Source organism: Streptopelia decaocto (assembly GCF_964273445.1).
Source record: "Streptopelia decaocto genome assembly, chromosome: 2".
Classification (NCBI taxonomy): domain Eukaryota; kingdom Metazoa; phylum Chordata; class Aves; order Columbiformes; family Columbidae; genus Streptopelia; species Streptopelia decaocto.
Genome location: NC_138655.1, coordinates 516,702 through 530,285, shown reverse-complemented (window position 1 = coordinate 530,285; position 13,584 = coordinate 516,702). Strand labels below are relative to the sequence as shown.

The 13,584-nt window shown below is 66.6% G+C and overlaps 1 protein-coding gene across 19 annotated transcripts in view; it reads left to right on the top strand.

Annotated features, from left to right (window-relative positions):
* PLEC (plectin) overlaps positions 1–13,584 on the top strand; it is an 84,497-nt gene that overhangs the window by 45,089 nt on the left and 25,824 nt on the right. For all 19 annotated transcript variants that reach the window (XM_082046692.1, XM_082046683.1, XM_082046698.1 and 16 more), the window contains 11 exons: positions 96–188; positions 308–474; positions 1,973–2,088; positions 2,163–2,269; positions 3,212–3,331; positions 3,837–3,932; positions 4,791–4,918; positions 6,372–6,465; positions 6,665–6,819; positions 10,980–11,274; positions 12,650–12,727. In XM_082046692.1, the coding sequence (XP_081902818.1) occupies positions 96–188; positions 308–474; positions 1,973–2,088; positions 2,163–2,269; positions 3,212–3,331; positions 3,837–3,932; positions 4,791–4,918; positions 6,372–6,465; positions 6,665–6,819; positions 10,980–11,274; positions 12,650–12,727 (1,449 nt within the window). The remainder of the gene's footprint in view (positions 1–95; positions 189–307; positions 475–1,972; positions 2,089–2,162; positions 2,270–3,211; positions 3,332–3,836; positions 3,933–4,790; positions 4,919–6,371; positions 6,466–6,664; positions 6,820–10,979; positions 11,275–12,649; positions 12,728–13,584) is intronic.

Below are 13,584 nucleotides of genomic sequence, written 5' to 3'. Positions count from 1 at the left end.
CACCGGGACCCCCAGGACCCCTAGTCCCCCCGGTCCCCCCGGTACCCGGTCCCCGGGCTGGTGCCGCCGCGCTGCAGCCGCCGCTGCTCCCGCAGGTGAAGCTGGTGAACATCCGCAACGATGACATCGCCGACGGGAACCCCAAGCTGACCCTGGGGCTCATCTGGACCATCATCCTGCACTTCCAGGTCAGCGCCGGCGCCGGCACCGCGGGTTTGGTGCCCGCTGTGGGGCGGTGGCGGGGGCCGCGGCGGGAAGGCGGCAGCGCCGTGGAGCCGTGCCCGGCGTCACCACCGCGTCCCCGCAGATCTCGGACATCCAGGTGACGGGGCAGTCGGAGGACATGACGGCCAAGGAGAAGCTGCTGCTGTGGTCGCAGCGCATGGTGGAGGATTACCAGGGCCTGCGCTGCGACAACTTCACCACCAGCTGGCGCGACGGCCGCCTCTTCAACGCCATCATCCACCGGCACAAGTAGGTGCCGCGGCGGCTCCTCGCCGTGTGCCGGGGCAGCGCCGAACCTGCCTGCGGGCTCAGGGCTCGGGCTCCGCGGCAGGGACCCGGCCCCACACCCCCATGTCCCCATTCCCGGCAGCCGTGCTGGCAGGACTTGGCGCCGGCAGCTGTTGGTGGTGCCGGGTGATGCCGCGCGCGGGGCAGGTGTGAGCTCGCCAGGGCCGGCCGCACCGATCCCACTCTGTGGTGCCGCGGGCACGTGCTCCTGGCAAGCCCCGGCCCATCGGCAGCGCCGCGGCAGCACGGGGAGCGCGCGGCTGCGCCGCCTTCCCACGCTCCCACCGACCCGCTGCCAGTGCGGGCAGGCGCTGCTCCCCGCGGCGGCGGGCGCGGTGCCGCGCGGCGTGCCGGGGCGCGGCGGGCAGGTCCCCGCGGGCTCTGCCGGGGCCGTCGTGCCGCCGGGAGTACAAGTACGTGCCGGCGTGGCCGGGCGGGGCGGGGGCGGCACCGGTGCCGTGCGGCACTGCGCACCGCGCTGCCGCCACGGCAGGAGCTCGGTGGGCCCGGCATGGAGCGGCACGGGCGGCGTCGGGCTGGGAAGCAGCCGCGGCAGCGCGGCGCGGGGAGCTCGGCGCCGGGGGCCGGGGTGGTGATGCTCTGCGAGGACGTCCCCGAGCTCCCGGCGGCCACCGGCGTCACCGGCTCCTTCTACTCCATCCAGCACAGCCTGCGGCTGCGGGAGCTGTAGGCACCGGGGGATGGGAGGATGTGGGGACACCCCGGGGACATGGGACATGGGGACACCCCCTGTGCCAGGGCCCTGCATGGGGCTGCCGGGGGGTCCCTGGCTCCTGGTGCCGGGGGGCTGGGGGTGGGGGTCCCGCTGGTGCCGTGGGGCAGGGTGGGGGCTGCTGGGTGTGGGGTGGCTTGGGGGGTGCAGGCAGCACGGGCAGGGGTGCAGGCAGCACGGGCAGCACGGGCAGGGGTGCGGGCAGCATGGGCAGGGGTGCAGGCAGCGTGGGCAGCATGGGCAGGGGTGCAGGCAGCGTGGGCAGCACGGGCAGGGGTGCAGGCAGCACGGACAGGGGTGCAGGCAGCACAGGCAGCATGGGCAGGGGTGTAGGCAGCATGGGCAGGGGTGCAGGCAGCACGGGCAGCATGGGCAGGGGTGCAGGCAGCATGGGCAGGGGTGCAGGCAGCACAGGCAGCATGGGCAGGGGTGCAGGCAGCATGGGCAGCACGGGCAGGGTGCAGGCAGCATGGGTGGGGTGCAGGCAGCATGGGCAGCACAGGCAGGGGTGCAGGCAGCACGGGCAGGGGTGCAGGACCCATCACCCCCAGGGTTCCTCCAAGCAGCCGGTGCCGTGGCTGCCGGACCCCGCGCCGTGGGGCAGAGGATGCTGCCACCGGCCCCTGTCCCCTCTGGCCCCTGTCCCCTCTGGCCCCTGTCCCCGCCGGCCCCTGTCCCCACCGCGCGGTGTCCCCGCTGGGACCCTGACCGTCCCGCCGCCCGCAGGCCGATGCTGATCGACATGAACCGCGTCTACCGCCAGAGCAACCTGGAGAACCTGGACCAGGCCTTCACCGTGGCCGAGCGGGACCTGGGGGTGACGCGGCTGCTGGACCCCGAAGGTGGGTGCCGGGTCGGTGTCGGGGGCCCCCGCCCCGCGGGTCCGCGCCCCCTCACGCCCCGCTCCGCTCCGCAGACGTGGACGTGCCGCAGCCGGACGAGAAGTCCATCATCACCTACGTGTCGTCGCTGTACGACGCCATGCCGCGCATGCCCGAGGTGCAGGACGGCGTCAAGGCCAACGTGAGCCGGGGGGCGGGGCGTGCGGGTGTCCCCCCCATGGCACACGGCCCCCGTGTCCCCGTCCCCATCTGTCACATCCCCACGCCCCCCTCCCCTGGTGCGCCCCCCTCCCTGTGTTTCCCCATCCCCACGTGCGTCCCCATCCCCACGTGCGTCCCCATCCCCTCATGTGTCCCTGTCCCCATGCATGTTCCCTGTTTTCTGGGGATGTTTCCCTGTCCCCACGTGCATCCCATGTTTCCTTGTCCCCTCGTGCGTCCCCATCTCCTCGTGCGTCCCCATCTCCTCGTGCGTCCCCATCTCCTCGTGCGTCCCCATCTCCTCATGCGTCCCCATCCCCATATGTCCCCATCCCCTCGTGCATCCCCGTCCCCATGTGTGTCCCCCTCTTCACGTTTCCCTGTCCCCACGTGCGTCCCACGTTTCCCTGTCCCCACGTGTCCCCCTCCCCACGTGTCCCCGTCCCCTTGTTTCCCTGTCCCCACGTGCATCGCCCTCCCATCGTGCATCCCCATCCCCACATTTCCGCATCCCCACGTGCGTCCCTGTCCCCACGTGCGTCCCCATCCCCATACGTGTCCCCCTCTTCACGTTTCCCTGTCCCCATGTGCGTCCCACGTTTCCTTGTCCCCACATGTGTCCCTGTCCCCACGTGCATCCCCATCCCCACGTTTCCCTGTCCCCACGTGTGTCCCACTTCCCTTGTGCATCTCTGTCCCCACATGTCCCCATCCCCACACGTCCCCAACCCCTTGTGCATCCCCATCCCCATGTGTGTCCCCCTCTTCACGTTTCCCTGTCCCCACGTGTGTCCCCCTCCCCATGTGCGTCCCCATCCCCAAGTTTCCCTGTCCCCATGTGCATCGCCCTCCCATTGTGCATCCCCATCCCCACACGTCCCGGTCCCCACACGTCCCCGTCCCCACACGTGTGGGTCCGCAGGAGCTGCAGCTGCGCTGGCAGGAGTACTACGAGCTGGTGACGGTGCTGCTGCAGTGGCTGCGCCAGCACACCGTGCTGTTCGAGGAGCGCCGCTTCCCCGCCAGCTACGAGGAGGTCGAGGTGAGGGAGCCGCGCTGGTGCCGCGGTGCTGGCGCGGGATGAGACGCGGAGCCGCTGCCCGGGAGCCGCCTGGCGCCGGCCCAGCTGGCGGGCGGCCCGGCTGCGGGCTGCATCATGCCCGGTGCGGGCAGCGCCGGGCCGGCACGCACCCAGCACCGCCGCGCCGCCGGGGACCCGGCCGGTGCTGCGGCTCTGCCGGCCCCCCAGCACAGACTGGCCGGGAGCCGTGGGGCTCGGTGCCGTGGGGCAGAGGGCTCGGTGCCGTGGGGCGGGGGAACCGTGGGGCTCCGTGCCGTGGCAGAGCCGGGGCTCCCCGGGCAGGGAGGGCCCCGCTGACTCAGAGTTTCCAGGCTGCCATGAGTCACCGGTGGCAAACACCAGCTCCTGCCCGGCCCCTTCCTGCCCCGCTGCACACACATGGAAATGGCTGGGGGGGTCACCGGAGCAGGGGGTCGCGAGGGGTCCGGGGGCTCCGCTGCCCCCCTGAACCGCCCCCTCTTGGCAGATCCTCTGGCGCCAGTTCCTCAAGTTCAAGGAGACGGAGCTGCCGGCCAAGGAGGCCGACAAGAACCGCTCCAAGGCCATCTTCCAGGCGCTGGAGGTGCGCCGCGCCGCGCCGCCCGCCGCGGGGCCGGGGACCCGGGGACAGGGGGTCCGGGGACTTGCAGGGGGTCGGGGGTCCCAGACATCCAGTGTCCTCAGGGGCTTGGAGGTCCTGGAGAACTGAGGGAGCTCCAATGTGCTGAGGGTCTCAAGAGTCTGGGGTCCCGGGGAGCTTGGGGGAGACTGGGGGTCCTGGGGTGCCAGGGCAGGGGGGGGACTGGGGGTCCCAGGGGGTCTGGGATACTGGGGGTGCTGGAGGTCACAGGGAGCTGGAATCCTGAGGGGCCGGGGTCCCAGGGCTTTGGGGATCCCAAGATGGTGGGGGGTCCAGAGTCCTGGTGCATGGGGGGGTCCTGGAGGACCCGGGACTCTGGGGTTCCCAAGGGGCTGGAGGTCTCAGGGGTCCGGGATACTGGGAGGGACTGGGGGCCCCAAGGGGCTGGAATTCTGAGGGTCCAGGGGTCCTGGGATGCTGGGGGTCCCAAGGGTCTGGGGTGCTGGCGGGGACTGGGGGTTCTGGGTGCTCCTCTGGGGTGGAGCAGCCGGGGTGTGGCCCCAACCCCGGGGTCCTGCCCTTGTCCCCAACCCCGGGGTCCTGCCCTTGTCCCCAACCCCGGGGTCCTGCCCTTGTCCCCAACTCCAGGATCCTGCCCTTGTTCCCAACTCCAGGATCCTGCCCTCGCCCCCCCACCCCGGGTCCTGCCCTCGCCCCCCCACCCCGGGTCCTGCCCTCGCCCCCCCACCCCGGGTCCTGCCCTCGCCCCCCCACCCCGGGTCCTGCCCTCGCCCCCCACCCCGGGTCCTGCCGTCGACCCCCGGTCCCGGTCGCGCTCTGACGAGCGGGGGGGCCCCGCAGGGTGCGGTGCAGTCGGGGCAGCTGAAGGTGCCCCCCGGGTACCACCCGCTGGACGTGGAGAAGGAATGGGGCAAACTGCACGTGGCCGTGCTGGAGCGGGAGAAGCTGCTGCGCGCCGAGTTCGAGAGGCGAGTGCAGGGGGGGCCGGGGGGGCACTGGGATGGGGGGACCCGGCGGGGGGGCACTGGGATGGGGCACCCGGCAGGGGGGGGCACTGGGATGGGGCACCCGGCAGGGGGGGGCACTGGCCGGGGGATGTCACTGGGATGGGGGACACATCGGTCCGGGGGGGCCGCGCTGCGCTGGCGCCGCTCCCGCTCCCCGCAGCCAAACCGCGGGCTGGGCTGGGCCGGGTGGGGTGTCCCGGCCCCCCCGGGCCCCCCCGGCGGTGGAGCCGCGGGGTGAGTGAGTCACGGGCTCCGGGACGTCAGCGCGGCCGCCGGGTAGAGCGCGGCCCGGGCTGGGCTGGGCTGGGCTCGGCTCGGCTCGGCTCGGCTCTGCCGGGCTCCGCTCGGCTCGGCCCGGCCCGAGGGGCTCGCAGCGGAGCGGGGGGAGGTGGTGGCAGCGCAGGTGGGAGGGGGGGACAGGGGGGGACAGGGCGGGAGGGGCTGGAGCTCGCCCGGGTGTGAGGGGATGGGATGGGGAGCGGGACGGGATGGTGGGACGGGGATGGGGGCGCGATGGGATGGGGATGGTGGGATGGGGATGGGATGGGGATGGGGATAGGGACAGGGAGCGGGTCGGGGCTCCTGGCCCAGGCAGGGCTGGGATCTGGGATCTGGGATCCGGGACTGCAGGGGCGGGATCGGGGCTGGGCGGGCACAGTCGCTGCTGGGCGTGCGGGGGCGGATCCGGCTGGGCGGGGCGGGATCGGGGCTGGGATCTGTGCCCCATGGGCAGGGATGGGCGGAGATGGGATCTGTGCCCCATGGGCAGGGATGGGCGGAGATGGGATCTGTGCCCCATGGGCTGGATCTGGGTGAGGATGGAATCTGTGCCCCATGGGCTGGGATGGGATCTGTGCCCCACGGGGCTGAATCCGGGCTGGATGGGGCGGGAACGGGGCTGTGCATGGATGGGATCAGCACCACATGGGCAGGATCCATGCTGTGCATGGATGGGATCTGTGCCACATGGGCAGGATCCATGCTGTGCATGAACAGGATCTGTGCCGTGCAATGGTGGGATCTGTTCTGTGCTGGCACAAAGTCTGTGCTGTGTGCACATAGATGGGATCTGCGCCGTGCGTGGCTGCGATCCACGCTATGCAGGGACAGGATCCGTGCCTTGCATGGGCAGGATCAGTGCCTTCCATAGGCAGGGTCTGTGCCACACAGGCAGGATCTGTGCGTTGCATGGGCAGGATTGGTGCCTTGCATGGGCAGGGTCTGTGCTGCGTGGGGTGGGATCGGTGCTGTGCGCGGATGGGATCAGTGCCATGGGGTAGCACCGTGCCGCGGGCAGGGGGGGTCGCTGCCCCGTGCTGACCCTGTCCCCGTGTCCCCCTGTCCCCGTGTCCCCCTGTCCCCGTGTCCCCCTGTCCCCGTGTCCCCCTGTCCCCGTGTCCCCCTGTCCCCGCAGGCTGGAGCGGCTGCAGCGCATCGTCAGCAAGCTGCAGATGGAGTCGGGGCTGTGCGAGGAGCAGCTCAACCAGGCGGACGCGCTGCTGCAGTCGGTGAGCGGGGACACTGCCAGGGGCCCGTCCCGCCCGTGTCCCCCCAGGGGCCCGTCCCGCCCGTGTCCCCCCGGGGCCCGTCCCGCCCGTGTCCCCCCGGGGCCCGTCCCGCCCGTGTCCCCCCGGGGCCCGTCCCGCCCGTGTCCCCCCGGGGGCTGTCCCGCCCGTGTCCCCCGGCCCTGACCGCGGCTCCCCCCAGGACGTCCGGCTGCTGAACGCGGGGAAGGCGCCGCAGAAGGCGCCCGAGGTGGAGCGGGACCTGGACAAGGCGGACGCCATGATCCGGCTGCTCTTCAACGACGTGCAGACCCTCAAGGACGGGCGGCACCCGCAGGGCGAGCAGATGTACCGCAGGTACGGCCGCGCCGCGCCGGGCCCGGGGGGCTGCAGCGCCCGCACCCGTGGGGCTGCAGCGCTGGGACCCGTGGGGCTGCAGCGCCGGGCACGTGGGGCTGCTGGGACCCATGGGGCTGCTGCGCTGGACCCGTGTGGCATGTCCCACGTGCTGTGTCCCACATGCCATGTCCCACGTGCTGTGTCCCACATGCCATGTCCCACGTTGGGCGCCCTGGTGCTTGTCTGGCTGTGTCCCCATGTCACCTGTGTCCCCCACGTGCTCTGTGCCCCCCGTGCCCCCCATACCCCCTTAGCCTCCGTGTCCCTCGTGCCCCAGATTTTCTGTGTCCTCCACGTCCCCCGTGACTCTCATGTCCCCCATGCTCCCCATGTCTTCCATGCCCCCCATGTCCCTTGTGCTCCCCATATCCCCTTTGCTTTCTATGTCCCCTGTGTCCCCCTTTCCATCCATGTCCCCTGTGCCCCCCATGTCTCTCTTCCCTCTATTTCACCCCTGACTTCCATGTCCCCCTGTCCCTCCAATGTCCCACATGTCCCCTATGTCATTCTTTCCTCCATTCCCTCTATTTCCCGTGTCCCTCCAATGTCCCCATATCCCTCCAATGTCCCTGTGTCCCCTGTGTCCCTCTTTCCTCCATTCCCTCTATTTCCCCCTTGTCCCTCAATGTCCCCATGTCCCCTATGTCCCTCTTTCACTCTATTTCGTCTTCCTCTATTCCCTCTATTTCCCGTGTCCCTCCAATGTCCCGTGTCCCTCTATTCTCTTTTTTCCTCTATTTCCTCTTTCTTCTATTCCATCTATTTCTTCCTTGTCCCTCCAATGTCCCCATGTCCTCTATGTCCCTCTTTCCTCTATTCCCTCCAATGTCCCCCTGTCCCTCCAATGTCCCCGTGTCCCCTATACCCCTCTTTATTTCCTCTTTCCCTCTATTCCCTCTATTTCCCATGTTCCTCCAATGTCCCCATGTCCCCTATATCCCTCTTTCCTCTATTCCTTCTATTTCCCCTTGTCCCTCAATGTCCCCGTGTCCCCTATATCCCTCTTTCCTCTATTCCCTCCAATGTCCCCCATGTCCCTCCAATGTCCCCATGTCCCTTATGTCCCTCTTTCCTCTATTCCCTCCAATGTCCCCTTGTCCCTCAATGTCCCCATGTCCCCTATGTCCCTCTTTCCTCTATTCCCTCTATTTCCCATGTCCCTCCAATGTCCCCGTGTCCCCTATGTCCCTCTTTCCTCTATTCCCTCTATTTCCCCTGTCTCACCAATGTCCCCATGTCCCCTATATCCCTCTTTCCTCTATTCCTTCTATTTCCCCTTGTCCCTCAATGTCCCCATGTCCCCTATGTCCCTCTTTCCTCTATTCCCTCTATTTCCCATGTCCCTCCAATGTCCCCATGTCCCCTATGTCCCTCTTTCCTCTATTCCCTCTATTTCCCATGTCCCTCCAATGTCCCCATGTCCCCTTTGTCCTTCTTTCCTCTATTCCCTCCAATGTCCCCCTGTCCCTCCAATGTCCCCATGTCCCCTATGTCCCTCTTTCCCTCTGTTCCCTCTATTTCCCATGTCCCACCAGTGTCCCCCATATCCCCTATGTCCCTCTTTCCCTCTATTTCCCGTGTCCCACCAGTGTCCCCCATGTCCCTTATGTCCCTCTTTCCTCTATTCCCTCCAATGTCCCCATGTCCCTCCAATGTCCCCATGTCCCCTATGTCCTTCTTTCCTCTATTCCCTCTATTTCCCGTGTCCCTCCAATGTCCATATGTCCTCTATGTCCCTCTTTCCTCTATTCCCTCCAATGTCCCTGTGTCCCTCCAATGTCCCCATGTCCCCTATACCCCTCTTTATTTCCTCTTTCCCTCTATTCCCTCTATTTCCCGTGTCCCTCCAATGTCCCCATATCCCTCCAATGTCCCTGTGTCCCCTGTGTCCCTCTTTCCTCTATTCCCTCTATTTCCCCCTTGTCCCTCAATGTCCCCATGTCCCCTATGTCCCTCTTTCACTCTATTTCGTCTTCCTCTATTCCCTCTATTTCCCATGTCCCTCCAATGTCCCGTGTCCCTCTATTCTCTTTTTTCCTCTATTTCCTCTTTCTTCTATTCCATCTATTTCTTCCTTGTCCCTCCAATGTCCCCATGTCCTCTATGTCCCTCTTTCCTCTATTCCCTCCAATGTCCCCCTGTCCCTCCAATGTCCCCATGTCCCCTATACCCCTCTTTATTTCCTCTTTCCCTCTGTTCCCTCTATTTCCCATGTCCCTCCAATGTCCACATGTCCCCTATATCCCTCTTTCCTCTATTCCCTCCAATGTCCCCCTGTCCCTCCAATGTCCCCCATGTCCCCTATGGCCCTCTTTCCTCTATTCCCTCTATTTCCCCTTGTCCCTCAATGTCCCCATGTCCCCTATGTCCCTCTTTCCTCTACTCCCTCTATTTCCCATGTCCCTCCAATGTCCCCATGTCCCCTATGTCCCTCTTTCCTCTACTCCCTCTATTTCCCATGTCCCTCCAATGTCCCCATGTCCCTTATGTCCCTCTTTCCTCTATTCCCTCCAATGTCCCCCTGTCCCTCCAGTGTCCCCATGTCCCCTATGTCCCTCTTTCCCTCTATTTCCCGTGTCCCACCAGTGTCCCCCATGTCCCTTATGTCCCTCTTTCCTCTATTCCCTCCAATGTCCCCATGCCCCCTTTGTCCTTCTTTCCTCTATTCCCTCTATTTCCCGTGTCCCTCCAATGTCCATATGTCCTCTATGTCCCTCTTTCCTCTATTCTCTCCAATGTCCCCATGTCCCCTATACCCCTCTTTATTTCCTCTTTCCCTTTATTCCCTCTATTTCCCGTGTCCCTCCAATGTCCCCATATCCCTCCAATGTCCCTGTGTCCCCTGTGTCCCTCTTTCCTCTATTCCTTCTATTTCCCCCTTGTCCCTCAATGTCCCCATGTCCCCTATGTCCCTCTTTCACTCTATTTCCTCTTTCCTCTATTCCCTCTATTTCCCGTGTCCCTCCAATGTCCCCATGCCCCCTATGTCCCTCTTTCCTCTATTGCCTCCAATGTCCCCTATGTCCCTCTTTCCTCTATTGCCTCCAATGTCCCCATGTCCCCTATGTCCCTCTTTCCTCTATTCCCTCTATTTCCCCCCTGTCCCTCCAATGTTCCCCTGTCTCACCAATGTCCCCGTGACCCCTATGTCCCTCTTTCCTCTATTCCCTCTATTTCCCCCTTGTCCCTCCAATGTCCTCATGTCCCTCTTTCACTCTCTTTCCTCTTTTCTCTATTCCCTCTATTTCCCTTGTCCCTCCAATGTCCCCATGTCCCTTATGTCTCTCTTCCCTCTATTCCCTCTATTTCCCATGTCCCTCCAATGTCCCTATGTCCCTCTTTCCTCTATTCCCTCTATTTCCCATGTCCCTCCAATGTCCCGTGTCCCTCTATTCTCTCCTTCCCTCTATTTCCTCTTTCTTCTATTCCATCTATTTCCTCCTTGTCCCTCCAATGTCTCCAATGTCCCCATGTCCCTCTTTCCTCTATTCCCTCTGTTTCCCCCATGTCCTTCCAATGTCCTCATGTCCCTCCAATGTCCCCCATGTCCCCTATGCCACTCTTGCACTCTATTTCCTCTTTCCCTCTGTTCCCTCTATTTCCCATGTCCTTCAAATGTCCCCATGTCCCCTATGTCCCTCTTTCTTCTATTCCCTCCAATGTCCCCATGTCCCCTATATCGCTCTTTCCTCTTTTCCCTCTAATGTCCCCATGTCCCTCCAATGTCCCCCATGTCCCCTATGTCCCTCTTTCCTCTATTTCCTCTTTCCCTCTGTTCCCTCTATTTCCCGTGTCCCTCCAATGTCCCCATGTCCCCTATGTCCCTCCAATGTCCTCTATGTCCCTCCAATGTCCCCGTGTCCCCTATGTCCCTCTTTCCTCTATTCCCTCTATTTCCCATGTCCCTCCAATGTCCCCCTGTCTCTCCAATGTCCCCATGTCCCCTATGTCCATCTTTCCTCTACTCCCTCTATTTCCCCCGTGTCCCTCCAATGTCCCCATGTCCCCTATATCCCTCTTTCCTCTATTCCCTCCAATGTTCCCGTGTCCCTCCACCGTCCCCTGTGTTCCCTGTCTCCCGGTGTCCCGGCGCCCGTGCCGACGTGCGGCTCCCGCAGGGTGTACCGCCTGCACGAGCGCCTGGTGGCCATCCGCACCGAGTTCAACCTGCGCCTCAAGTCGGGGGTGGCGGCGGCGGCGCCGGCGCAGCGGGCGCGCGCGGAGCCGGACGAGGCGCCACTGCGGTACCTGCAGGACCTGCTGGGCTGGGTGGAGGAGAACCAGCGGCGGCTGGCGGCGGCCGAGTGGGGCGTGGACCTGCCCACCGTGGAGGCGCAGCTGGGCGCGCACCGCGGCCTGCACCGCGCTGTCGAGGAGTTCCGCGCCAAGATCGAGCGCGCGCGCGCCGACGAGGTGAGCGGGACCCCCGCGCCCCCGCCCCGCTCCCGGGGCGCCCAAAGAACCCTGGGGCTGCCCCTGCGCCCAGGGGTCCCCAATAGCCCTGGGGCTGCCCCCATCTCTGCTCCTGGGGGTCCCAAAGGCCCCTGGGCTGCCCCTGCGCCCGGGGGTCCCCAAGACCCCCAGGGCTGCCCCCACCATGCTCCTGGAGATCCCAAAGACCCCTGGGGCTGCCCCCATTCCTGCTCCTGGGGGTCCCCTAGGGCTGCCCTGCTCCTGGGGGTCCCAAAGGCCCCTGGGGCTGCCCCCACCCCTGTCCCTGGGGGTCCCTGAAACGCTCAGGGCTGCCCCTGCTCCTGAGGGTCCCAAAGACCCCCGGGGCTGCCCCCACCCCTGTGCATGGGGGCCCCCCAAGACGCCTGGGGCTACCCCTGCGCCTGGGGGTCCCCAATAGCCCTGGGGCTGCCCCACCCCTGCTCCTGGGGGTCCCAAAGACCCCTGGGGCTCGCCCTGCGCCCAGGGGTCCCCAAGACCCCCAGGGCTGCCCCCATTCCTGCTCCTGGGGGTCCCCTAGGGCTGCCCCTGCGCCTGAGGGTCCCAAAGAGCCCTGGGGCTGCCCCCACCCCTGCTCCTGGGGGTCCCCAAAACCCTCAGGGCTGCCCCTGCTCCTGGGGGTCCCAAAGGCCCCTGGGGCTGCCCCTGCTCCTGGGGGTCCCCGAAACCCCTGGGGCTGCCCCTGCACCTGGGGGCCCCAAAGACCCCTGGGGCTGCCCCCATCCCTGCTCCTGGGGGTCCCCTGGGACTGCCTCTGCTCCTGGGGGTCCCCAAGACCCCTGGGACTGCCTCTGCTCCTGGGGGTCCCCAAGACCCCTGGGGCTGCCTCTGCTCCTGGGGGTCCCAAAGACCCCCGGGGCTGCCCCCACTCCTGCTCCTGGGGCTCCCAAAGACCCCTATGGCTGCCCCCACCCTTGCTCCTGGGGGTCCCCTAGAGCTGCCCTGCTCCTGCTCCCGGGGGTCCCAAACCCCTCAGGGGTGCCCTGTGCCCCCCGCCCCGCTCCCGGGGGTCCCCAAACCCCTCAGGGGTGCCCTGTGGCCCCCACCCCGCTCCCGGGGGTCCCCAAACCCCTCAGGGGTGCCCTGTGGCCCCAGCTCCTCTCCCGGGGGTCCCCAAATCCCTCAGGGGTGCCCTGTGCCCCCAGCCCCGCCCCCAGCCCCGCCCCCGCGCCCGCCCTCCCTGCTGCTGGGGTCTCCCCCGGCCCCCCTGGGTTGGGGGGGTGCTGGGGGTGGGCGCCGCTGTCTCACGCCGTCCCCCCAGGCGCAGCTGTGCCCCGGCCCCCTGGGTGGGTGGGGGGTGCTGGGGAAGGGTCCCCACTCATGCCGTCCCCCCCAGGCGCAGCTGTCCCCCGGCCCCCGCGGCGCCTACCGCGACTGCCTGGGCAAGCTGGACCTGCAGTACGCCGCGCTGCTGGTGAGAGCGGGGACGGGGACACGGGGGGACCCGCGGGGACGTGGGGACACGGGGACATGGGGGGGATGTGGGGACATGGGGGGGATGTGGGACATGGGGGCACACAGGGACATGGGGGACCCACGGGGATGTGGGGACATGGGGGGGATGTGCGACATGGGGGGCTGTGGGACATGGGGGGACACAGGGACATGGGGGACCCACGGGGATGTGGGGACATGGGGGGGATGTAGGACATGGGGGGGTGTGGGACATGGGGGGACATGGAGACATGGGGACACGGGGGGGTGTGGGACATGGGAGAGATACGGGGGGGGATGTGGGACATGGGGGGACATGGAGACACGGGGACATGGGGGGACCCACAGGGACACAGGGACAAGGGGGGGATGTGGGACATGGGGGGACATGGGGACACGGGGGGTGGGACATGGGAGCACACAGGGACACGGGGGGGGATGTGAGACATGGGGGGACACGGGGAGGTGTGGGACATGGGGGGACACGGGGACACATGGGTGGATATGCAGGTTTTGGGGGGGTGCAGGTTTTGGGGGGGTGCAGGTTTGGGGGGTGCAGGTTTGGGTGCAGGTTTGCAGTGCAGGTTTTGGGGGTGCAGGTTTGGGTGCAGGTTTGGGGTCACAGGGCTGGGGTTGCAGGTGTGGGGTGCAGGTGTGGGGTGCAGGTTTTTGGGGGGTGCAGGTTTTGGGGGGGTGTGGGTTTGGGGTGCAGGTTTTGGGGGGGTGCGGGTTTGGGTGTAGTTTGGGTGCAGTTTGGGGTCACAGCGGGTGCAGGTTTGGGTGCAGTTTGGGGTGCAGGTTTGGGGGTGCAGTTTGGGTGCAGGTTTGGGGGTGCAG